This window comes from Balaenoptera ricei, chromosome 3, assembly GCF_028023285.1.
Source record: "Balaenoptera ricei isolate mBalRic1 chromosome 3, mBalRic1.hap2, whole genome shotgun sequence".
NCBI classification, from domain to species: Eukaryota; Metazoa; Chordata; class Mammalia; order Artiodactyla; family Balaenopteridae; genus Balaenoptera; species Balaenoptera ricei.
Genome location: NC_082641.1, coordinates 170,037,228 through 170,061,249, shown reverse-complemented (window position 1 = coordinate 170,061,249; position 24,022 = coordinate 170,037,228). Strand labels below are relative to the sequence as shown.

At 56.8% G+C, this 24,022-nt stretch overlaps 1 protein-coding gene across 5 annotated transcripts; it reads left to right on the top strand.

Annotated features, from left to right (window-relative positions):
- The first annotated feature begins 424 nt into the window (after positions 1–424).
- On the top strand, positions 425–24,022 carry MAST3 (microtubule associated serine/threonine kinase 3). Of its 5 annotated transcripts, none has more exons than XM_059918106.1 (27): positions 425–678; positions 3,428–3,516; positions 3,601–3,670; positions 3,860–3,880; positions 4,408–4,486; positions 4,948–5,108; positions 5,308–5,383; positions 5,677–5,886; positions 5,983–6,084; positions 6,359–6,491; positions 8,041–8,105; positions 8,530–8,615; positions 9,465–9,673; positions 10,320–10,458; positions 12,336–12,468; positions 12,625–12,790; positions 13,335–13,436; positions 14,147–14,269; positions 15,129–15,238; positions 17,024–17,163; positions 17,702–17,946; positions 18,401–18,607; positions 19,113–19,339; positions 19,778–19,900; positions 20,531–20,667; positions 20,780–20,961; positions 21,931–24,022. In XM_059918106.1, the coding sequence occupies exons 1-27, from the start codon at positions 590–592 to the stop codon at positions 22,461–22,463; spliced, it is 3,957 nt and encodes a 1,318-aa protein (XP_059774089.1). In that variant the 5' UTR covers positions 425–589; the 3' UTR covers positions 22,464–24,022. The 5 variants fall into 5 exon arrangements, with proteins under 5 accessions (XP_059774089.1, XP_059774088.1, XP_059774091.1 ...); XM_059918105.1 differs by having other exon boundaries at positions 3,598–3,670; XM_059918109.1 differs by lacking the exon at positions 425–678 and adding an exon at positions 1,967–2,013 and having other exon boundaries at positions 3,598–3,670.

The following is a 24,022-nucleotide window of genomic DNA, read 5'->3' as shown; positions in this document are numbered from 1 at the left end:
AAGAGAAGACCTCCTGAAGGAGGGGACGCTGGATTTTGCCAGGCAGGAAAGGCATTCCAAGGAGTAGAGCCAGCGTGGGTGCGGTAGCATGAGCTGGGCCAGGCCGCTGAATGGGTCTTGAGTGCCGCACCCAGAAGGGGTTAGCGCCGAGGTAGGGGAGAAAGGGGCGCGATCGGATTTACATTTTGAGGGAAGGGAGCCAACTTCCAAGGCCCTACATCCAGGTACCGCCAACGCCCCGCCCCCGCCGCCCGCAACCCTGGCAACGTCCCGCCCCTCCGCCCGCGGCCATGGCAACGCCACGCCCACCAGCCAGCACGCGGGTTCGCAGGCCTTGCTTCCGCGCCACTCGCCCCACCCCGCCAGGCCAGGCCCCGCCCCCGCGCTGTCCTGGGCGGGGTTCCAGGCCTCGCTCCCGGGCTCGCGCTTCCTCCTCGTCCCCTACCCCCAGCCCCGCGGCGCGCCCCCGCCCCTCACCGCGGGGCTCCCGGGGCAGATCCCGCCGTGAAGGTTCGTGTCCCGCCGCCGCTGGTTGTGCCCCCGCGCCTCTCGGGCCTCTGGCGGCGGCGGCGGCACAAAGGGAAGCAGCATGTCCGATCCTAGCTACTGGACGGCGGTGGCGGCGCCCGGCCACCGGAGCCGCCTGGCCAAGGGCGCGCTGCTGCAGCGCTCCAAGAGGTAGGGGGCTTCGCGCGGGCAAAGGCGCGGCGGCCGACCGAGCAGACACGAGTTGCCAAAAGTGTGTCTCGGCAGCGCAGGGAGGGCCACTGTGTGCGGCGGTAGGGGGAAGTGGGCGGATGCTTTGGGATCCAGGTATCCCCTGGGGTCCCAGGCACCCTCCTTTCACCGCTCCTTACCCAAATTGGGGTGTCTGTCCGTCGGGGTTGCAGCTCAGGTGGTGACAGAAGCAGCAGGGATTTGGGACTGAATCAGGATTCGAACCTGTCCTGTGGGCAGACCTGGGGAGGAGCTTCTTGGAAAAACTGAGGCTGTTTAGTCCCTGGGGCCCAGTCAGCGGAAATGTTGGTTCAGAAGCAAATATTTGCTGCAGGAGGATGGTGTGCTTGTCGGTTATGGGGGGGTGGGAGCAAATCACGGTGTTCTATCCAGAGCAAAGTGGAGTCTCAGTTTCTCCTGGAAGGCAGAGAAGCTAAGTGAGGGCTGTGAGCTTTGCTGGACCTGCGTTGAAATTCCAGCTCAGCCACTGTCAGGCTGTGTGCCTTCAGGCAGCTCCTTAACCTCTCTGTGCTTGAGTGTCTCACCAGTGCTTGGTCGGGGCATTCCCAGAGGGGAGCACAGGCAAAGGCTGGGCGGTGGGACCAGCTGCTGAAGGACCTTGAATGACTAATCCAGGGTTTAAACTCTTCTCCCAGAACGTGGGGAGCCACAGAAGGCTCATGGGCACCTCAGGGATCAGGTGCAGGAAACTGGCCTCAGGCCCCTCTTTTCTGACATAATTGTCACTCTCTGTTGTACCACAGGGCTGGTTATCGAAAAACTAGGCAGCTTCTCAGCGTCCTGGGCCTTCTCCAGGGAGGGCTGAGCACACAGTTGGTGCTCAATAGATGCTCGGGAATTGAACAGATGATGCCCAGTTCCCCTTTGAGATCTCAGATTTGGTTGTTTTCAAGAAAGCCCTGCCAGAGAGCAAGAAGGAGGCTCCCAGTGTTTTTCCCAAATGCTGTTGGAAGTGAAAAATGATGCATTGGGGTGCAGTGTGGGGGTGAGGAGCCGGGTGAGGGGCTGGAAGAGGATGTGGGCTGTCGGATGTGTGTGTGTTGGGGGAGGTGGTGACAGGAAGTTGTGCAGGAACCTGTGGGTTTCACTTTTGCTTTTGCACCTCAGACTAGAGGACAATCTCTGTGGCTGATGACATCTGTGGCCTCAGTTTTCCAGGCTGGGAAATGGGTGCAGCTGGTCTCTCCCTCCTTTGGGCTTATTGCTATTGGCAGATGTTGGTGATTTAATTCGCTGGAGAGGCATTGCTTGCTCTCCCACCATGCACCAGGCTCTGTGAGTAATGTCAGGAGAAAGATGACAATATACGTACCTGCCACAATTTACCCAGTGCCAGGCCCAAAGCTGAGCACTGTGTATGCACCTTTGCAAAGTATACAGATGGGGAAACAGGCTCAGCAGAGCAGCTGCACATGGAGCCGTGGATAGGCTGAACCCCTCCTCCGTGCATGTCTTGTCTCCTGAGCCGGTTGCTGACCTCACTCTCCTCTGCCTGCACTGTGCCTTCTGCCTGGGACACCATTCCTGGCCCTGTGAGGCCCGTAGGTGTCATCTCTCCCTCCCTGCGCAGTTCTCCCGCCAAGGCTGGGCTGCGTTGGCGGCTCAGGCTGTGTGGGCTGATGCACTTGTCGAGAGCAATCGGAGCCGTTGCCGGGCGACTGCCGGAGTTGGTGGGGGGGGACCGTGTCGCTCCCAACTTCCCTCTGCCAGGCGGTGGCTGGGGCCAGGGCACATATGGGAATTACTGGGCAAGGGGGGAGGGCGCCTGGGCCAGGGGTCTGGTGGCCAGGAGGGAGCTGGGATGAAGGGAGGAAAACATGTGGACAAAAGTTCGGCAGAACAGGGACTTCCCTGGTGGTCCGGTGGGTAAGACTCAGCGCTCCCAATGCGGGGCGGGGGGGGGGCCAGGTTCGATCCCTGGTCAGGGAGCTAGATCCTGCATGCCGCAACTAAAAGATCCCGTGTGCCGCAACGAAGATCCCACGTGCCGAAACTAAGACCCGGTGCAGCCAAAATAAAATAAATAAATAAACAAATAAATATTTTTTTTAAAAAAACATTCTTTGAAAAAAAAAAAAAGTTTGGTAGAACAAGAACAGGATCCAATGTGCAAGATGCTGGCTTTAGGGTTTCCAAGGATCAGATTGGTGTTTTAGGGGGATCTTGGGGAGGGGGTCTGCTCAGAGATTGGAGCAGTGGCCCTGGGAAAAGGTGCATAAAATGGAGTGGGCGCCTGCCTCAACCCACCTGTGGGTTCCAGGATCCTCTCCACCCTCTGCCTTATTCGCCATTGTTCCTGGCAGTGGCCACGATGTGGGCAAGGCTGTGGGGGTGGGATTGTGGAGCAACCTTCCCCCCCCCGCCCCCCCCCCCACCGGCATTGCATGACATGCAGAACTCCCCCCGCCAGAGATCGAACCCGTGCCCCCTGCATTGGAAGTGTGGAGTCTTAACCACTGGACCGCCGGGGAAGTCCTGGGCGTGGGATTGTGAACACAGAAGCTGGAGAAGCTGGGCCAGGGCCATGACGTTGGAGTGGGGCGGTCCGCCTGGGGAGCAGAGAGAGAGTGGTCGCCCCCAGCTTCCTGTCCTGCCCTGAAGCCGTCACCCGTGTGCTCCCTGTTGAAAATGTGGTCCTCTGACACAGGAGTCCTGGACCTGACCTTGTCCCCACCTCCCCCCCCAACAGCTGCCGCAGCGGGAACCGCAAGAGCCTGGTGGTAGGAACGCCCTCGCCGACCCTTTCCCGGCCCCTGTCACCACTGTCCATCCCAACAGGTGAGCGCGGGGGCAAGCGGGGCGGGGTGGGATTGTCCTGTCTCCACCCCCACTGACTCAGTTCCCCCACCTCCTCCTCAGCAGGCAGCAGCCCCCTGGATAGTCCTCGGAACTTCTCAGCTGCATCTGCTGTCAACTTCCCTTTTGCCCGGAGGTGAGTGGTCTCCGGCTTTGGGGGATGGTGTTGACATGATGGGCGAGGGGACAGGCAGGGGCATGCACTTGGTGGCTGGACCTGCCTCCTCATTAGCCTTTTCCCCACCCCTGGCCTCTGCCCTGCTGTGATCTCTCCTCTGGCTTCCGCCCCTGGCAAATGCACGCATGCACGCACGGTCTCCTGCAGCCACATCCCGAGCACAGACAGGTAATTTCTATGAGCCCTCCGGGAGGGGGAGGCGGAGGGGGTGGCATGGCTTGGTCCAGGAATCACTCATTCACTGAAAGTTGTTAATTCACTTAACAAGAGCTGATGGAGGACCTGTTATGTGCCAGGCACTTAGATGTCACTTATTCATTCAACAACATTTATTCAGTGCCTGCTGGATGCCGTGCCCTACCCTGGGGGCTGAGGAACAGGAGGCTGGACTTTGGCCCTCAGGGAATCCTCAGTCTGGTGGGAGTGGCCAGCGTGTACCCCAGCAGCTGCAACTCAGAGAGCAGCTTTGATGGGGGACGCACTGGCCACTGGCATCAGGGAAGACTTCCCGGAGGAGGCAGCTGAAGAACAAGGAGAAAACACACAGTGGACTTGCTCACCCTGTATTCCTGTTCTTGGCCTTTTCAGAAGGTCCTTCCTCCAGTGGGGCCAGGATCGGCCAGCCACAGTGCCTGCCCTTGGTCCCCACTAGCTGCAGGGGCCGTGCCTTCCTTCCAACTTCTCATTCTCTCCAGGGCCGACGGCAGAAGATGGTCCCTCGCGTCCCTCCCGTCTTCTGGCTATGGAACCAACACGCCCAGCTCCACTGTCTCGGTACCCACAAGTCCTACCTTGGCAGGCAGACAGGGGAGTGCCAGGTTGGGGGTGGGGGAGACACGTCTTTGGGTTTTTTTTTAAGGTGTTGGATAGTTATCCAATCAGCAAACATCCTGGCTGGCCCCTCTGTGCCCCATTTTGGGCAATGTTGGGGCATCCCTGAAAGGACCCAGCCTCAGCCCCAAGGGGCTCCTGGTCCGGGGTACACAGATATCCTCATCCTTGTGTGGTCAGGGAAGGCCTGGTCAGAGGGGGTCTTGGGGCTACCAAGGGAGCAGGTAGGGAAGGCTTCCTGGAAGAGGGGACATCAAAGCTGGAGTTTTGAGGGATGCATAGGAGCCAGGCAGGAGAGTTACCATCTGATGACCAGCAGACAGCCTGAGCCTCGAGGGGTAATGCTGGGGTCCTGGCTGTGGCACTGACCATGAACCCATGGCCCCGATACCCCCTCCTGCCAGTCGAGCTCATCCTCCAGGGAGCACCTCCACCAGCTTCCTTTCCAGCCGACACCGGACGAACTATGCTTCCTGTCCAAGCATTTCCGCAGCTCAGAGAGCATGGCTGATGAGGAGGGCGGCCACCACTCACCTCGCCTTCGGCCCCGCTCCCGCAGCCTCAGGTGGGCCTCAACCTCTGACCCCAGCCCCAGCCCCTCCCTGGGCTGACTTTGGGACCCACATTGCGGCTCCTCCTCCCCCTTTGGTCCTGACCATGCACAAGCCTGGCCTCTGGCCCTTGGCCCTCAGACCTGACTCAGCTGCCTTTCCCTGGGCTGTGTTTTGGGTCCCATGTCATAAGCCAGTTGTCCCCTCCTTCAGCCCTGGACGCACAACAGGGGCCTTCGACAATGAGATCGTCATGATGAATCACGTGTACCGGGAGAGATTCCCCAAGGTGGGCAGCGCCTGGCGGCTAGACCAGCCCCAGCTCCCCTTCATGTTGCTGTCCCTCCAGTGGCACCTGCTGTCTTCCTGGCTGCGTCCCCCCATCTGTCCATTTCTGTTTTTCCCTAATTCTGTGTCTCAAACTCCCCCCTCCCCCACCCACACCTATACACGTTGCTTCTTCTCCTCCAATCTTTGGACCCCATCGTCATATCTTCTCTCTCTCCCGCCCCCATCTGCGCATGTCGCTCCCCAGCCCCGTCCAATGACCAGGTCACCCTGTCTCCCCTGCTCCCCGCCCAGGCCACAGCACAGATGGAGGGCCGTCTGCAGGAGTTTCTGGCCACCTTCTCACCCGGCGCCCAGCTGGCACTGGCTGACGGCGTCCTGGGTTTCATCCACCACCAAATCATCGAGCTGGCCCGCGACTGCCTGGCCAAGTCTGGAGAGGCTCTTGTCACCTCCCGCTACTTCCTGGAGATGCAGGAGAAGCTGGAGAGGCTGCTGCAGGATGTACGTGGGGGCAGGGGAGCGCAGGGTTTAGGGGTTCCCAGGCAGGGCAGGGCAGGACCAAGGGCCTGCGGATGACGCTACAGCATCTGCCCCCAGGCCCATGAGCGCTCAGACAGTGAGGAAGTTGGCTTCATCGTCCAGCTTGTCCGGAAGCTGCTGATCATCATCTCGCGGCCAGCGAGGCTCCTCGAGTGCCTGGTGAGTGTCTTGGCACGTGGCCAGGTGCCGGGCTGAGTCCAGGCACCCAACAGTCCTGCCGAGATACAAGAGACAGGCCCCATCGTATAGGACTTTGAGAGGAATGCTGGGGGCTGCCAGGCTGCGGCGGGCTTCCCAGAGGAGGGGCCGGGAGCTAAGATTCCGGGGACGAGTTGGAGCCACTGGTGAGGATGCTTCAGACAGAGGGAGCGGCGTGTGCAAAGGCCTGCAGGTGGGACCAGGCCTCGGCTGATCAACCCCTCTGCACCCCCAGGAGTTTGACCCTGAGGAGTTTTACCACCTGCTGGAGGCTGCCGAGGGCCAGGCCCGCGAGGGCCAGGGCATCAAGACGGACCTGCCGCAGTACATCATTGGGCAGCTGGGCCTGGCTAAGGACCCCCTCCAGGGTGAGCTTGGGGTGGGGCAGAAAGAAGAAACTGGGGCGAGATTGCGGTGGAGCCGGGATTCCAACCCATGCCCATCTGACTCCAGAGCCACCACACTGTCCTTCCTCTCTCTTTGGCCCTGTCCTCAGCCACCTGCAGGGCATATTATGGGGAAAGTGCCCAGGATTCCGGGGTAAGGTGGCCACAAGTTGGAGCCCCTGACCTGCCAAGTCCTCAAATGCTAAGTCAAGTTGGGCCAGGGTGCCAGGGGACCACCTTTAGCAGTGGCATTCACGTTGTCCTGTGAATTCACAAAGCACTTTCCCAGTTTCATCCTACTGTGGCCCGGGAAGTGGGACCTGGGAAGTGGGAATCAGACGGGGCAGCCCATGGGCACGACCGAGGTGGTCGAGAGCCCCCCAGCCAGGACAGGGGAACAACCGAGACATGGTGCTAGGGGAGCATTGAACTTGAACCTGGCCTGTTCCAGGGGTGGTTGGGGGAGCTCTGGGAAGGGAGGATATTCAGGCTGGGGCCTGGAGGATGGAAAGGTGTGCAGATTTAGGGGAGAGAGAAAATGAACTGGGCAGGGGGAATGGTGAAGGCAAAGGTCCTGAGGTGGGTCTGTGTCTGGCGTGTTGGAAGAGCAGCAAGGAAAGGGGTGTGGCTGAGGAAGGAGGGGAGCTGGGGGGAGGCGCCGGGGTCAGCAGGGACCAGCCGCAGTGGCCAGCGTCCGCTGGGATTGGGCTGCCATTGTCCCCATTTAAAGCTGGAGAGACTGAGGCTCCAGGCAGATGAGATTGAGCTGAGGTTCAGGCCCATGTGTGCCCAAGGCCAGATCGCCCGTGGACTAGCCGTGTGGCTGCAGCCAACCTCTTTTCTGTCTCATGAAGATGACGCAGGCGGCACTGTGGGTGGGCCCGGGTGTCAGAGGAAACACGAAGTGGCCAGGCAGGCAGGTGGCAGCTGAGGCTGCGGGGGCAGATCATCTACCCAGCACCGCGCAGTGGGCCCACTGACAGTGGGACAGGCCGGCTGCATTTGAACCCGGGCCTCCCTCACCCTGAGGCTCCACTGCCCCATCTTAGCCCTGCTCTGTGACCGCAAGACACTGTCTTCGTGGCCACCGTCACTGCTGATGTTCACCAACTGCACACTCCCACCCGGGGCCGCCCCTCTGCTAAGCCCCAGGGCTGGAAACTAAGGGGGCTCCCCTGGACCATGCCCTGAGCTGAGGAGGATGTTAGGAGCCATCACCCAGAGGGGTGGCGTCACGGCCGGTGTTCACAGGCCCAAGACTTGGGGCCAGGGTTCAAGGTAGGCTGAGCATTCGGAGCCTGGGCTTCCCACTGGCCCTTCTAGAAGGTTCCTTAGTCATTGTTCAGTCCAGCCTCCTGGGTTTGACCGACACCTGGACGCAGTAGGGGCTGAATGACAGCATCGTGGGAGCTGGTCAGGGGAGGCACCATTTCCCCAGCCCAGGATGAGCCCTGGAGGCCTCTGGAAGTCTCTGGGTGGTGGAGGGGCAGGGCTCAGAAACTCCATTTGAGGCTCCTCCCTCACTTTACAGAGATGGTGCCTCTGAGTCACCTTGATGACAGTGGAGGACAGCCCCCAGCACCGGAGTCCCCAGAAGTAAGACGCAGAGCTTTGGCGGCCCCACCTGTCTTGTTCTTTTGACAGTAGACCAGGTGGCCATGAGAAGGGCTGGGTTTGCTGTTTGCTGAGGTTTTGCATATAGCAGGTGCTTAATGAACGCCTGTGACTTTGGGGGGGATGGTGGGGGCAGGTGAGTTTGCCCTGCCATGGAGGTTGGGCAGGGCAGGGTTGGAGGGGGCACTGGAAAGGGGAGCTTTGCAGAATGTGTAGGAGTTTTCTGGAAGGAGGGCATGCATGGCTTAAGCAAAAGCTCAAACTCGGAAGCTGAGTTTGAGAAGTTTGTATAGGAGAAGAAGTAGCATCAGGTGCCAGGACCAGCAGTTGGGACTTGGGGGCAGGAAGAACACAGCCTGCTCTGCGGTGGGGCAGGACCCTGACCCCTCTTGCCATCCCCCCCCAGAGTCGTGCCCTGGTCGGCCCTTCACGGAGGAAGCCCTGTGAGAGCGACTTCGAGACTATCAAACTCATTAGCAATGGGGCCTACGGGTGAGTCCTTGGGTACCCCATAGACCCGTTTCTCAGATGCCCATGGGGATGGCTGAAACCCACACAGTCCCTGAGTGTGCAGACAGGGAAACTGAGGCCTGAAGAGGGAAGTGGAGGCACAAAACAGCAGGGGCATGGCCTTGGAAGGGCTTGTCCGTGATCTAGGTCCTTACTTGCCCCAGGTGTTTGGGGTTCTAGGAATTTGGGGACTGAGCAAGGAAAAAGATGGCCACACGATGGCAGTAGCGTGCGCCAAGCATTCTTTAAGTGCCGCTTTGACGGATTTGCTTTGGGGGAGGGGGGATTGGGAGCGGGGAGGAGTCCCTCACAGCATAAGACCGTTGTGGGGTCTGGGACGGAGGGGGGCTTGCAGAGGAGGCTTATGTGTCCGCAGCACAGTGGGGAGTCTCTGGGTCAGAGAGCTCCACAGGGCAGGAGCAGCTTGGGGTCTTTAGTAGCCCCAGCGTTTATCTTATCTACAAGGTATGCAAAACCAGCAGGCTCTAAATGGCTAAAAATCTGCTTATTTGACTTGTAGTTAAAGCAATCTGAGTGTGTGCCAGCGGGGCTTTTGAGCTAGTGGGTCTCAGTCGGCTGTGAAGAAATAAACAACCTAGGGGTCATCTTTGGCTCTTTATATGACACCAGGGAGAGTGGCTTAAACCCACGGGGTGGCTGCTTTGGGAGAAGGGAGGGAGGGCCGGGTAAAGAGAACAGGTGTCCCGGGTGGAGGGCACAGCACAGGCAAAGGCACGGCGGGTTGGGTTCTGGACCCAAGTCGGGTCCCAGTGCTTGCTGGGACCTGGATCTCGGGCCTCAGCGAGCCCGGCTCCGCCCCCCCTGCCCCAGGGCCGTCTACCTGGTGCGGCACCGGGAAACGAGGCAGCGCTTTGCCATCAAGAAGATCAACAAGCAGAACCTGATCCTTCGCAACCAGATCCAGCAGGTCTTCGTGGAGCGCGACATCCTCACCTTCGCTGAGAACCCGTTTGTGGTCAGCATGTTCTGCTCGTTCGAGACCCGGCGCCACTTGTGCATGGTTATGGAGTATGTGGAAGGTGCGGTCACTGGGGCTTGCATGCCTCCACAGCAATGGAGAGCTTACTCCTTATCCAGAAGAAATACCTTACCCCTCCTTTGATCAAGCCCGCAGTCTGCTCTGTCCTCCATGGGGTCCCAGCCTCAGGGAGTTGGAACTGGGGGATCCCAAAGAGAAATGTGAGGGCAGGACCCTAGGGTATAGGGGTCGGATGGACAGCCTAGGCAGGAGGGACTGGTGGTCAGAGGCCTAGAGACTAGAGCAAGAGCAGCGAAGGGAGGGAGGCGTGCGTCACAAGGACTAGGAGGGTTGGGGACCAGGGTGAGGAGTTGTGGGATCAGGTTTGCAGTTCAGGAAGGAGCAGGGCCTTCAGGTAAGTGCAGGACGTGCATTTACCAAGGTGCTGCCAGGTGAGGAGAGGAAGCATGCACTTAGGAGGCACCAGCTGTGTACAAGGGAAGGGACTGTGCACTTAACAGAGCTGCTGCCCTGCCAGGGGAAAATCAGAAGGCAGGGTCTGCCTATCCTCCCGCCCCTCCCAGTTCCCCACCCCAATTCAGGACAGATTGGAGACACTTTGCAGAAGGTGGGGAGGGCACATAGGCACAAGTCTGGGCATGGCTGTAGAGCCGAGGGCCTCTGTGAGCACGTCCACCCCTCTGCAGGCGGCGACTGTGCCACGCTCCTAAAGAACATGGGCCCGCTGCCCGTGGATATGGCCCGCATGTACTTCGCCGAGACGGTGCTCGCGCTGGAGTACCTGCACAACTATGGCATCGTGCACAGGGACCTCAAGCCGGACAAGTGAGTGGCCCCGGCTCTCAGGGGGCGGGGCTCAGAGTAGCCTGGGGGCGGGGCCTCTGAGTGGGTCTGGGGCTGCTCAGGAGCCCCACCATCTAGATTCTGCTGGCATCATGGGCCCGCTGCTGGTAGAAAGCAGGGATCTTGGCAATGTTGAGCACCTGGTGTGTACCGAAGAGAGCAGGTATTTAATAGGCGCCTGCTGTGTGCAGGGGAAGGACAGTGCACTTATCGAGGTGCTGGCCAGGCAAAGTGAAGGGGCACAGACTGGACAGGGGAAGGGACCATGCACTCACAGAGCTGCTGCCACACAAGGGAAGTGAACATGCACTTATAAGGCACCAGCTATATACCAAGAGCGGGGACATGCACTTTGCAAGACCTTATGTGTAGAGAAAGGGACTGCATGTCTTGAGCTCCTGCTGTGTATTAGTGCAGGGAAGAAAGAGAGTCCTAGGGTGTTTATTTTATCCTAGCTTCTAGTAAGCACCTACTGAGTGCCCGGTGCTCTCTGGGTGACTGAAAAACGCAAGTGTGAGTGTGAATAATCCCTCATGCTTTGTAACCCTTTCATAATTTTCAAAGCACTCTTCCCTACATTAGTTGAGCACCTCCTGTGTACAGAGGAAAGGGCTGTTCTTACATCAAGTGCCCTTTGAATACCAGGCAAGAAGTGTGAGTTTCTCAGGTACTTGCCATGTGGAGGTGTGGACATAAGCGTTAAGAGTCTGCATGTTTTCAGGGCATCTTGTAGTTTGCAAGTGGCTTAGAAAACAAAGCACCTGTATTTGGCACCTTCTGTATACCTGGGCCTGTGCTCACCGTTTTAAGGAACCCAGACGGTGGTATAACTAACTTCTCACACACTGATGACCCTTTTGAGTTTATAAAGCACATTTTTTAGCTGGTGTGTATTTATTGGGCACCAGCTGTGTAAAAGTGATCAGAACAACAGTTATTAGGCAATGACTGTGTGTCAGTCCCCGAACACTGCAGCTGTTTTTTTATAAAGTTTTTATGTTGAGGTCAGCATGCATTGAGCACCTACTGTGTGCCAGGGACATGGGTCCCTTTCTCCAATGGAGGTACTTGCTATGTGGAGGTGTGAACATAAGCCTTAAGAGCCCTGCATGTTTTCAGGGCATCTTGTTGTTTGCGAGTGGCTTAGAAAACAAAGCAAATGTGTGTTGGCATCTGCTGTGTACCTGGGCCTCTGTGCTCGAAGCTTTAAGGCTGCTTGCTTTGTGCCCATCGGGCCTCTGTGGGATCATCCTGGAGTGGGATCTACCAAGTGTCCCCAAGGCAGAATCTGCCCCTCCCAAGCTCAGGACCCTCATCTGAAAAACGGGGTGGGAAGGTGCAGCCCTGGAGGGTTCAGGGATACATGGTAGGTGTGTAAGTTTTAAAAAACTGGTGCGCCCATGAGGGGCACAAATATTTCTGTACACAGCAGGTGCTAAAGACATGTTCACTTAACAATAGGTGCTTACAAAGTGTTCAGTTTGTTAAAATCGTGGATGCACGTACAAGAATATGCTGTAGATCCCCCCCAGGAGGTGTTCACGAAACGTTTTAACGCCCAGTGGGGACATGCTGTGATTCTCAGGAACTTAATTTTTGCACAGCGGAGTATACAGCAGGTGCTCAAGAGCAACACCAGATGCACCCAGTTGGTGCACAGAGATGTTTGCCAAATTTGTAATATTGCCCAGGACCCGTTGGTTCTTTCAGTAATGTGATCATGCACAGGCAGTGCTTTCTGATCCATGGAGGGGTCGGGCCGCCTCCTGTAGGACCAAGTTCTGGGTGGGCGAGGGGGCGGGGGCAGCCTAAGCAGCTCGGGCCCCCCAGCCCTGAGCGCACCACCCGCCTGCCCACAGCCTGCTCATCACCTCGCTCGGCCACATCAAGCTAACTGACTTCGGCCTGTCTAAGATCGGGCTCATGAGTATGGCCACCAACCTCTACGAGGGCCACATCGAGAAGGACACTCGGGAGTTCGTGGACAAGCAGGTGGGCGGGGCTGCCTCCCTCTGCCTGAAGCCTGAGCCCAGGACATGGGGAGACATTGCAGCAAAAAAGGAGAAAATAAACTATCCCTGTAATTCTACCCACACTTTCTTCCCTGGCTGGGGGCGGTCTTTCATTTCCCTGTCCCACCTGGCCCAGGTATGCGGGACGCCTGAGTACATCGCCCCCGAGGTGATCTTCCGCCAGGGCTACGGGAAGCCAGTGGACTGGTGGGCCATGGGCGTCGTCCTCTACGAATTCCTGGTGGGCTGCGTGCCATTCTTCGGAGATACCCCTGAGGAACTCTTTGGCCAGGTGGTCAGTGGTGCGTTCCCCCTGCCCTGTAGCCCCAGGTTTAAGTCTCAGCCCCACTTTGGCTCTGGTCGGTGGTTCCCCTGCCTTTGCTGGGGAGGGGAGCAGGCCCACTTGTGGATTGGGCACCTATGGCGTGCCCGGCCCCAGCTGAGCCCTGGGGACACAGCCAAGGGCGAGACGGACAGTAAGGGAGATAAATAAGCAAATTACAGAGCAATCAGAGGCAAAAAATACCGAGGAGGGAAGGAAGCAGGAAGAAGGGAGGGGGCGGGGGGGGGCGGGTGGTAGGGGTGCTATATTAAATAGAGAGTCACACAGGGCCACACTGGGGTGACACGTGGGCAAAGACTTAAAGGAGCGAGAGGGAGCCACAGAGATGGATGAAGGGAAGGTGCTCAGGGCAGAGGGCACAGCCAGAACAAAGGCTGTATGGGACCAAGCCTGGTATGCTGAAGGAGCAGAGGAGGCTGATGGCTTGGAGCATAGAAAGGGGAGGTAGTAGGAGGTGCTAGGAAGCGCTGTCCCCAGTCCCTCATTCCCTCCTCTCATTTTAGACGAGATCATGTGGCCAGAGGGGGACGAAGCCCTTCCAGCTGACGCCCAGGACCTCATCACCAGGCTGCTCCGACAGAGCCCCCTGGACCGTCTGGGCACTGGTACGTAGGTGTGGGTGGGGCCCAGGTGGGTGGAATGGGGGCTGGGGTAAACAAGAGCTCTATTTGAGAGGCTGCATAGAGGAGGGGGACTTGAAACTGGGGTTTTGAAGGATGCATAGGAGCTCACCAAGAACTAGCATAAGACTTTGAAGAGTAGCAGGTAGCTGGGTCTGGTTCAGACAAGGGGCACTGAGGCTGTGTATATGAGCCTGCCAGGTTGCCATGGGCTTTGTCCTATGGTCCCCAAGGCCCAGCCCAGTGGATCCCACTGTCCCAAGTTTCCCCAGCCACCAAAATAGTGATTAAGGGATTATTTAATATTCATGCAGCCACCCATTATGTGGCCACTACAGATCACATTTAGGATGAAGCTTGGCCACTGGAGAGGACTATGGGGGCTGAGGTTGGGGAACAGGATACAGTCAGCTCTGCTTCATGCAGTCAGCTCTGCTCCATGGGGTAGAAACATGTGGAAAAAGCCCCCTCCTAAGGTTCTGGGGTTTCTCCAGGTGATGGGATCTCAGAATCCAGCAGAGGGAAGAACAGGGCCTGGGTTCTAGCCCTAGCTTGGTTCCCCTATGGGCTCTTAAAGGATGGCTCGTTTCCCCTCCTATCTTTCTGGTTCTGTGTTGGCCAAGTTTGTGTTCATAATTGGCCCAGGGGGCCATGGGGGGTGGGGACCAGCAGGGCTCAGCCATGCATGTCTGCAGGAGGCACCCACGAAGTAAAGCAGCACCCCTTCTTCTGGACACTGGACTGGGCGGGGCTTCTGCGACACAAGGCCGAGTTCGTGCCGCAGCTTGAAGCTGAGGACGACACCAGCTACTTCGACAGTAAGCAGGGGTCCAGGAGGCGGGCTGTGCTGTCCCACGATCTCCTGGGGTGGTGAGGGGTATCTAACAGGGTCTCCACCCCAGCTTGGTGCCTCGCCCTGTGCCTGGAGCTTCCAACTTCCTGAGCTTTCCAAGAAGCTGGGGCATGTCTGCTGGCTGCCCCCCTGCCTGGATTTCCTATGCGTCTGAGCTCAGGAGGCTGTCGCACCACCTTGGGTTGCGGGAGGGGAAACCAAGGCACTGAGTGTGGCAGCCCTCGCCTGGGGGTCCCCCAGCAGGTTCAGCCTCCTGAGTGTCAGCCCTGACCAGGCATGGAGCCCTGCCTGTCATACAGGAGGGTGGGGTGCTTTGCTCAGCTTTGCTGGAGGGGGTCCCCTCAAGCACTTCAGGTGAGCTCAGACAAATCTCCTTCTCCCCACTCGGGGCTCTGGCCAAACACAGAGTAAATGCCCTCGGCTTCCAGTGCCTCCTCCAGAACTTGATGTGTGATCTCGGGCATGTCAGAGGTCCTCTCTGAGCATCTGTTTCCTTTTCTGTAAGATGAGGAACATCCTTTATGTTTGAGATGCACAATTTTACCTAACTCTGGGTAACCCATCTTAAGGGTGAGGAAACTGAGACACAAGAATTCCCATCCACAGTCCCACAGCTTTTAGGAACACAACTGGGATTTATTCCCAGATACTAAATCTGCTGCCCAAGCCTCCTCTGGTCCTTAAACATACCAAGCCTGGTCCCACCACAAAGCCTTTGCCCTGACAGTGTCTCCCCACCTGGGAGGCCCTCCCCACATCACCCCACAGCCCCTGTGTCCACCTCCCAGCATCAGGTGGGCTGCACATGCCTTTCCCTCCCACAGCGCGCTCAGAGCGTTACCGTCACCTGGGCTCTGAAGATGACGAGACAAATGATGAGGAGTCATCCACGGAGATCCCCCAGTTCTCATCCTGTTCCCACCGGTTCAGCAAGGTGAGCCTGGGCCCTGGATGTAGCTAGTGCTCAGGAAACAGGGCAAGATGTTTGGGGGGTTTTTTCTTTTTTTTTTTTATTGTAGTGAAATACATGTAACATAAAATAGACTATTTTAGCCATTTTAAACTGTACATACAATTCAGTGACATTTGGTACATTCACAATGTTGTGCAACCATCACCTGTATCTAGTTCCAGAACATTTCCATCATCCCCAAAGGGCAACCTTGTACCCGGCTGCAGTCACTCCTCGTTTCCCCCTCCCCCGCTCCCCAGCAACCACTAATCTGCTTTCTGTCTCTATGCATTTACCTGTTCTGGACATTTCACATACATAGAATCATACGCTATGTGGGACCACTGGGGAATTCCCTGTGTCTGGCTTCTGAAGGTTGATCCACATGGTAGCATGTGTCAGTGCTTCATTCCTTGTTATGGCTGAATAATATTCCATTATATGGTTGGACCATATTTTGTTTTATCCACTCATCAATTGATGGACATTTGGGTTGTTTCCACTTTGGGGCAATTGTGAATAGACCTGCTATGCTGGGTGTTATATTATAGCCTCATCAGCTTAACTTGAGTTCCTTCCTTTGTTTATAATTTGATTTAAAAACCTGCACTGCTTATGGGTCTGGGCCCCAGGCAGGAAACCCCAGCTGTGGCCCCTTGGTAGCCAGGCCGCTCTGAGCCTCAGTTTCTTCACCTGTACAGTGGGCTAAAGACTCTATGTCTTTAGAGATGTGGTAAGTAAGGATCTGAGGAAGTGACTCAGGGAAGTGTCAGGCATGTAGGAAACACTCAACTAAGCCATCCCCCATGCTCCCATGAATGTGGTTGTTGTTACTGTTTTTTTGTTTCTGTTTTTTTTTTTTTTTTTTGATGTGGACCATTTTTTTTTTTTCAGGTACTATCAGAATTTATTGAAGGGCTTCTTAATCTAGGGTTTGTGAACTTGCATGGGAATAAATTACACCTTTATTTTCACTAATCTCGAACTGAAATTTGGCATGTTTTCCAATTGTAATATAAGCAACAAATCACAGTAATATTAGCATGACCTTGACTTTGTCACCAATACAAATCATGGATTTTTCACATCACACTGGAGTCGTTGTAAAATATCTTTCAAGTTCAAAACTACTTCAAAATTATGGTGCTTATAAGACCTGCTAGATCTTGTTATTTAATGCATTACTAAAGAGGCACGTATAGTACCATATTGCTGGTTTAAAAAATATTCTAATATTATTTTAATATATTTTTAATATATTTAATATATTTATATTTAAATATTTAATATAATATAAATATAATATAAATATAAATATTTATATTTAATATAAATATAAATATTTATAATTAATATATTTAATATATTTAATATATTTTAATATAATCAGCCTCGCTGACCTATTTCATTTGATGCATTTAAAAATACTACTCTGAGAAGAGATCTGTAGGTGTCACCAGTTTGCCAAAGGGGCTCATGTACAGAAATACATGCTTGTCATGATGGTAGCAACTCCTCCTCAGAAGCCTCAGGGGCCAGAGCTCTGCCCAGAACTCTCCTTCAGATGTGGACCATTTTTTAAAGTCTTTATTGAATTTGTTTCAATATTGCTTCTGTTTTATGTTTTGGTTTTTTTGGCTGCGAGGCATGTGGGATCTCAGCTCCCTGACCAGGGATTGAACCCACACCCCCTGCATTGGAAGGCGAAGTCTTAACCACTGGACTGCCAGGGAAGTCCCGTTACTGTTATTTTTAATTGCTTCCCAGGTCTACAGCAGCTCTGAGTTCCTGGCCGCCCAGCCCACCCCAACCTTTGCTGAACGGAGCTTCAGTGAGGACCGGGAGGAAGGGTGGGAGCGCAGCAGTGAGGGGGACTATGGGCGCCGGCTGAGCATCACCGAGGTCCGGTAGGTGGGCTGGGGAGTATAAGCAGATCCAGCTTCCAAACCTGCTGGGAGGTGGAGCCACAAAGTCTTAACATTGGAAAGAGCTTCCCAGTGGCCCAGTAGAAAAGGGTAAAACATATTGGCCAGCCTGTCAGACCCCTGCCAACCTGGCCCCTATCATCACTCCCTTTGGCTTTGCATTCCTAACCACACTAAACCTAAAGCAGCCATGTACCGTCACACTGCTAGGCTTTTGCTTGCGCTGTTTCCTCTGCCCAGAATACCCTTTGCTCATGAAGTCCCTTTCATCTTTCAATGTCCAAACTCACAGAAATAATCAATGTCTGCTAGAGGATGGGCGTTGGAAGCTGGGTTTTAAAGATTGAATAGGAGTTCTCTGGGCAGTCACAGAGGACAGAGCAGGCAGAGGGAGCTCACCTTATATTTACAAATTACCTCTGAATCTAGGCTGAGAGTTAAGGTATGGTCACTAGGGGAAACTGGGTGTCCTGGGGTGAGGGCACCTGGCAGGTGTGACTCAGGCTCTTCCCTGCTACAGGCTGAGGTCCTGCACATCCTCCGGTTCCTCCTGCCACTTATCCTTTTCCCAGCCTGAGCGGGGCCCTAGCCCATCTTTCCTGAACACCATCAACCTGGACACGATGCCCAAATTTGCCTTCTCATCAGAGGATGAGGGAGCCGGCCCAGCTCCTGTGGGCCCCAAAAGGCCCATCTTCATTCTAGGGGAGCCCGACCCACCCCCAGCAGCCACCCCAGTGATGCCCAAGCCCTCAAGCCTTTCTGGTAGGTGGAGTCCAGGGTGGGAGGGATGGTGTCATGGAGAGTTTCCCACAGGAGGGACTATCTGAGATGGGTTTTGAAGGATGAGTAGGAGTTCTCTAGAGACAACATTCACTTGTGTAACAAAGGCCTCAGTCTGAGGGTGATACCCCCCAGCTTCATTGGATTAGGACGGGAGAGAGGAATTGAACTGGGGAGCTCCAAGAGTGGGAGTTAGGAATCTGACTGGGGTGAGGGGAAGGCTTCTTGAAGTAGGGGACTTGAAGAGTGGAGCTTCCCAGGGAGAGCAGTGAAAGAAAGGTGTGCAGGAAGAGGGAACGCCTGAACAAAGGCCAGGAGGCTGGACTGTGTACACACTGACCAGGGAAGAAGGGGCTTTGCCTTCTGAGGGCAGAGGGGGCAAGTGGTGAGATGGAGGAGGGACAGACTGACCCCCTGACCCTGCTGATCCCCGTAGCTGACACAGCTGCCCTCAGCCACGCACGCCTACGAAGCAACAGCACCGGTGCACGACACTCTACGCCGAGGGCCCTGGATGCCAGCCGGGGCCGCCGCCTTGGGGGCCCAAGAGACTCAGCCCCTGAGAAATCCAGGACCTCCCCCAGCGGGGGTCGCGTGCCCAAGTCAGCCTCAGTGTCTGCCCTGTCGCTCATCATCACGGCAGGTGACGCCCACGGCCCAGCCTCGTCTTTGCTTGTCTGTCCATGTCCATTTTAACCATGGAGTGGGGGCTGCTTTGGCCAGCGGGAGCTAGAGGGGGTCCCTCCAGGTGATGTGTCCCTGGGCACAAAGCTCCCAGGGCTGCTCTTCGGGGCTGAGCCCAGGAGACGGGAAGCAGCTGGGGGACTGGCATTCCTGGCAGCAGGCACTACATGTGCAAAGGCCTGGAGGGGAAGGGGGAGGGTGTTTGGGGCATTGGAGCGGCAGCAAAGCAGCCAGAGTGATCAGTGTGGGGACTTCCCTAGTGGTCCAGTGGTTAAGACTCTGAGCTTCCACTGCAGGGGGCACAGGTTCGATCCCTGGTCCAGGAACTAAGATCCCACATGCTGCGCCGTGCGGCCAAAAAACAAAAACAAACAAACCGATTGATCAGTGTGGAGGGAGGGGAAGGTGCCTTGTGAGGGGACCCACAAGGGAGTGACCCCCCTCCCTGAACCTCATCCCTGCAGATGACGGCAGCGGCGGCCCCCTCATGAGCCCCCTGTCCCCACGCTCGGTGTCCTCAAACCCGTCGTCCCGTGACTCCTCTCCAAGCCGAGACCCTTCCCCCGTGTGTGGCAGCCTGCGGCCCCCCATTGTCATCCACAGCTCGGGCAAGAAGTACGGCTTCAGCCTGCGGGCAATCCGCGTCTACATGGGTGACAGTGACATCTACACCGTGCACCATGTCGTGTGGGTGAGTTGGCCCTGGGATGGGCGGAAACAGCCAGACCTGGTTTGAGTCCCAGCTCTGCCCTGGCAAGGTGCTTCCCTTTTGGAGCTGCATTTGTTAGTCTTGGAAAGCAGGCGAGTACTCATTGCCTATGAGGTTTTGGAGCCCAGGGCAGGGAACTGATGCCACCTGTGTCTTAATGGTCCTTGTCAGTTATGGGGAGAGGATTAGGCGAGAGGGATGGAGACCTCAAGTGGGCACAAAGCTCCCGCACAGTGGGTGTTTTGTCCTCCCTCCCCCAGCCCAGGACCTGTCCCTTCCCCACTGGTCTCTGAAAGGTCTGGGAAACCAGGCAGTGTGAAAGGCAGCAGCTTGCTGGGGGCCTGTAGCTGACTCAGCTGGGCTGGGGTCTCTAGCTCTGGGGCCCAGGCCACTGACCCCGCCATCTGCCCCCACCCCCAGAATGTGGAGGAGGGAAGCCCTGCCCAGGAGGCAGGCCTGCGGGCCGGGGACCTCATCACCCACATCAACGGGGAGTCGGTCCTGGGCCTGGTGCACATGGACGTCGTGGAGCTACTGCTGAAGGTGCAGGCCCCCAACCCCACCCCCGCCTCCATCGCAGAGCCTCCACCCCCTGTCCATCCTCAGGGCCCCTGGATCTCCCAACACTGCCCACCTTCTGGGCTGCTCCTGTGACCCCCATCCCCACCCCTTGGCCTCAGCTCCCGATTCTGTGTGGTTCTCCCCGTCCAACCATACCATTCCGCATTCGGCCCTGCATGCCCCGTCCCCTCTGCCTCAGAGCCACTCCTCCAGGAAGCCCTTCCTGCCCCCTGGGTGCCCCTTCTCCTGACCTTCCCTCTGGCCCACCCTGACTCTGTGGGGCTGGGGGTATCTGTACCATCTTTGCCTCCTGCCCCCCTCAGACCACGGGTCCTCAGGGGCTGAGGCCTAGAGGCGGGGAGGTGGGCACAGGTGAGGAGGCAGACCCCTAGTTGGATAGCTCCTGGGACCAGTGGGTGGGTAGATGGCTCATTGGATGGATGGACAGATGGCAGACATCCATCTTTGGCCCAGTGAGTGGTGGGGTCATTAGGTAAGAAACAGGTGGTTAGGATCCGGGGCTTCCGATGGATGAGTAGATGGGTGGGTGGGTGCATGGACGGCTCGTTGGATGGAAGGCACACAGGCGACCCCTTGCCATCCCTCCTGCAGAGTGGCAACAAGATTGCCCTTCGGACCACGCCCCTGGAGAACACCTCCATCAAGGTGGGCCCCGCACGGAAGAATGTGACCAAGGGCCGCATGGCACGCAGGAACAAGCGGAGCCGAAGGCGGGAGACGCAGGACCGGTGAGCGGTGGGCTGGCTGCCGGGGAGGGTTGATGCAGGACCTGTGGCATGTTTGGGCAGCCCGGGCCGCTGGGGGCAGGGGTTCTGAAGAATCTGGGTTTCTAACCCCCAGGCGGAAGTCGCTCTTCAAGAAGATCTCAAAACAGTCGTCCGTGCTGCACACCAGCCGCAGCTTCTCTTCCGGCCTCCACCACTCCCTGTCATCCAGCGAGAGCCTCCCGGGCTCACCCACCCACAGCCTCTCCCCCAGCCCCACCACGCCCTGCTGCAGCCCGGCTCCCGATGCCCCAGCAGGTGGGTGCACCCGCCAGGACCACCCTGGGAAGAACGGCCCCTTAGGGCTGCGGTGGTGAGCCCAGCGGGGGAGTGAGCAGAGTTGGGAGGCTGGAATGACCTGATGTGTGACAGCCTCAAAGGCAGTCTGGGATGGGCAGGGAAGGGTGTGCCCAGCAGAAGGAACATCATGAACAAAGGGGATCCAGACAGGAGAGATGTGAAAGCTAGAGGGAGGCTAGGGAGAGGGGATTGGGGGATGGATCAAGCCGAAGAGCTGGGCTTAAATTGGGGGGCAGTAGGGAGCCATGGAGGGTGAACCAGAGAGGGCATGGAAAGATTGTTCTGGAGCAGGAAAGGATGGTGACTTGGCCCAACCCTGAGGGTCCCCAGTCTGTGAGAGACAGCCAGAGATGGACACCCCTAGTCCCACTGGGTTAGCATCAGACTAGAGACAGTCTGGGGCAATCCACAGAGGCAGGGAAGGCTTCCTGGAGGAGAGCCCCCAGGAAGCCCTCCCTGCCTTCTGGGGACCCCAACTGCTATCTCTCCCTCTGGCCTACCCTGACCTCACGGGGCTGGGGGTATCTGTGCCATCTTTGTCTTTCTCAGATCAGGCATCCTCAGGGGCTGAGGCCTAGGGGTAGGGAGTGGACAAAGGCAGAGGCAGGGCCCTTACTGGATAACTTCCAGAACCAGTGGGTGGATGGCTCATGGGGTGGATAGATGGACGGTGGGCAGGTACCTTTGGCTGAATGATTCAGTGGGTCATTTAGGTGAGAAGTGGGTGAAGAGGAGCTAGGGCTTTGATGGATGAGTAGGAGTCCACCAGATCTAAGCCAAAGGAAGAGCCTGTTCAAACAAAGGAAAAACCAGGCCTGATGGGTGGCCACGGGGAACAGTGTGGGCTTTTGGCAGTCAGTCTTAGGGCCCCACCTCGAGGCTGGCACATTGAGGCTGGTGGCCCTGACCCTCCCCTGTCACCCACAGACACAGTGTCTCCACCCAGCGCATCCCCAAGCTCCAGCAGCCCTGCATCTCCGGCTGCCGCTGGCCACACCCGACCCAGCTCCCTGCATGGCTTGGCCACCAAGCTTGGGCCACCCCGCCCCAAAGCTGGCCGCCGCAAGTCCACCAGCAGCATCCCGCCCTCCCCGCTGGCCTGCCCGCCCGTGTCAGCGCCCCCACCCCGCTCACCCTCGCCCCTGCCAGGGCATCCGCCTGTGCCTGCCCGGTCCCCAAGGCTGCGCCGAGGCCAGTCGGCTGACAAGCTGGGTACAGGTGAGCGGCTCGACGGGGAGCTGGGGCGCCGCAGCCGCGGGCCAGACTCCGAGCTGGTGGTCATGCGGCGGCTGCACCTGTCCGAGCGCCGAGACTCCTTCAAGAAGCAGGAGGCTGTGCAGGAGGTGAGCTTTGACGAACCACCTGAGGAGGCCACTGGGCCACCCACCTTGGTGCCGCAGATCGCCGTGGAGGGCGCTGAGGCTGTGCCAGGAGCCCTTGGACCCTATGAGAAAGACTAATCCCCCCTACCTAGCCTCTCCCTGGCCTGGAAGTCAACGCATTTTTTGTGGAATGTGTTTTCCATAAATTGACAGCTGGATGGAGACTGAGCCACCAGCCTCTGACACCTGGAAGATGAGAAGCGATCGCGTTTCTTGCTGGAAGGTGCCTCCCTCATGTTCTGGAGCCGATCAATCCGGGGGCCATAGGGGCAGGCAAGGGAGACTAGGGTGGCATTGTAAATAGCAGCAAATCCCTGCAGCTAACTTATTACGTTTTATAAGCGATAGCCAGACTGAGCCGCCACTGTTAAGGCGGCTGCCCAGGTCTTGTCCCATGCACTTGGGACCCATCTGTAGACCCTGCCCCCTGGGCTGAGAAGGAAGCACTTTGGACAAGTCAATGTGTGTTCGTGTTTTATGGTTTTTCTGAACTTTTAAAGCTTTTTTGTGTTACTTGATCCCATCCCTGACTCAGGACCCACAGATTTGAAGGGATGCAGCCAAGCTTACCTGTCCAGGCCCAGTTTGGATGACTTGGAGATTCCGTAAACAATTCCCCTCCACTACAAAACAAAGTAATCTTGATGATGGACTGGATTCTGAAGGCTACTTCCCACCATCATAGCCTCCATCCCTAGGCCAGCCTTGCTAAGAGTCTGCCTCCAGTCCTATAGGCTTAGGAGGTGTGGGAATTGGGGCTTTGATATATGAGTAGAAGTTCACCAGATCTAGGCAGAGGGGTCACCTGCATCACAAGCAGACACTGATGCCCCAGGAGGCAGAGGCCTCACAGGACACTGCCAGGGTAGGAGAAGAATGTCCACCCTGGACAAGATTTTTTGTGTTTGATGCCCACCAGGGTGAGAACTTGACCATGATGTGTCTGTAACAGCCCCTGGGGGGTGCCATCAATATGCCAGAGCCTTGTAGGGATGAAATTCGAGTGAGAAAAATCCAACTGGGGGGCAGTGAGGCCCAAGTTGGAATCTTGGCTTCACTGTTTGGCTCTGGGAAAATGACTTCCCCACTCTGTGCCTCAGTTTCCTTGTGTTTACAAAACAAATCCCAATGACTATTTATTAAGCACCTACTGTATGCCAAGCGCTTTTACTTGTGGCTTTTCCCTCAGCCAACCTTGAGAAGGCTGGAGGTGGTGTCGTCATCCCCATTTTACAGACAAATAACTAAGGCCTGGCAAGGCGTGGAAACTTGCCCCCACCATTGCCTGGCAAGAGTCATGCAGCCAGGCCCTGTCCTGAGCATTGTAGTCAAGGGAGCTTGAATGGAGAATCTGTTGTCAGATATAGCCGACTGCAACTCCAGATCTCTCCCCTGTAATGCTGTGTGACCCACTGGGCATCTCAGAGTCTCCATTTCCCATTCAGAGGTGGCCAGCAAGATCACCGTACCCCACAATGGTGAGGGCACTTTCCAGGCACTGCAGCCCACTCTGTGTTCTCTCTGGAGACATCCGCGTAGCACTGCCTGGTGTTGGAACTAGATCAAGGCTGTGCATGACTTGCTCCCGCCTTCCATCCCGGAGCTGACGGTGAATAAAAGCCCACATTTACAAAGAA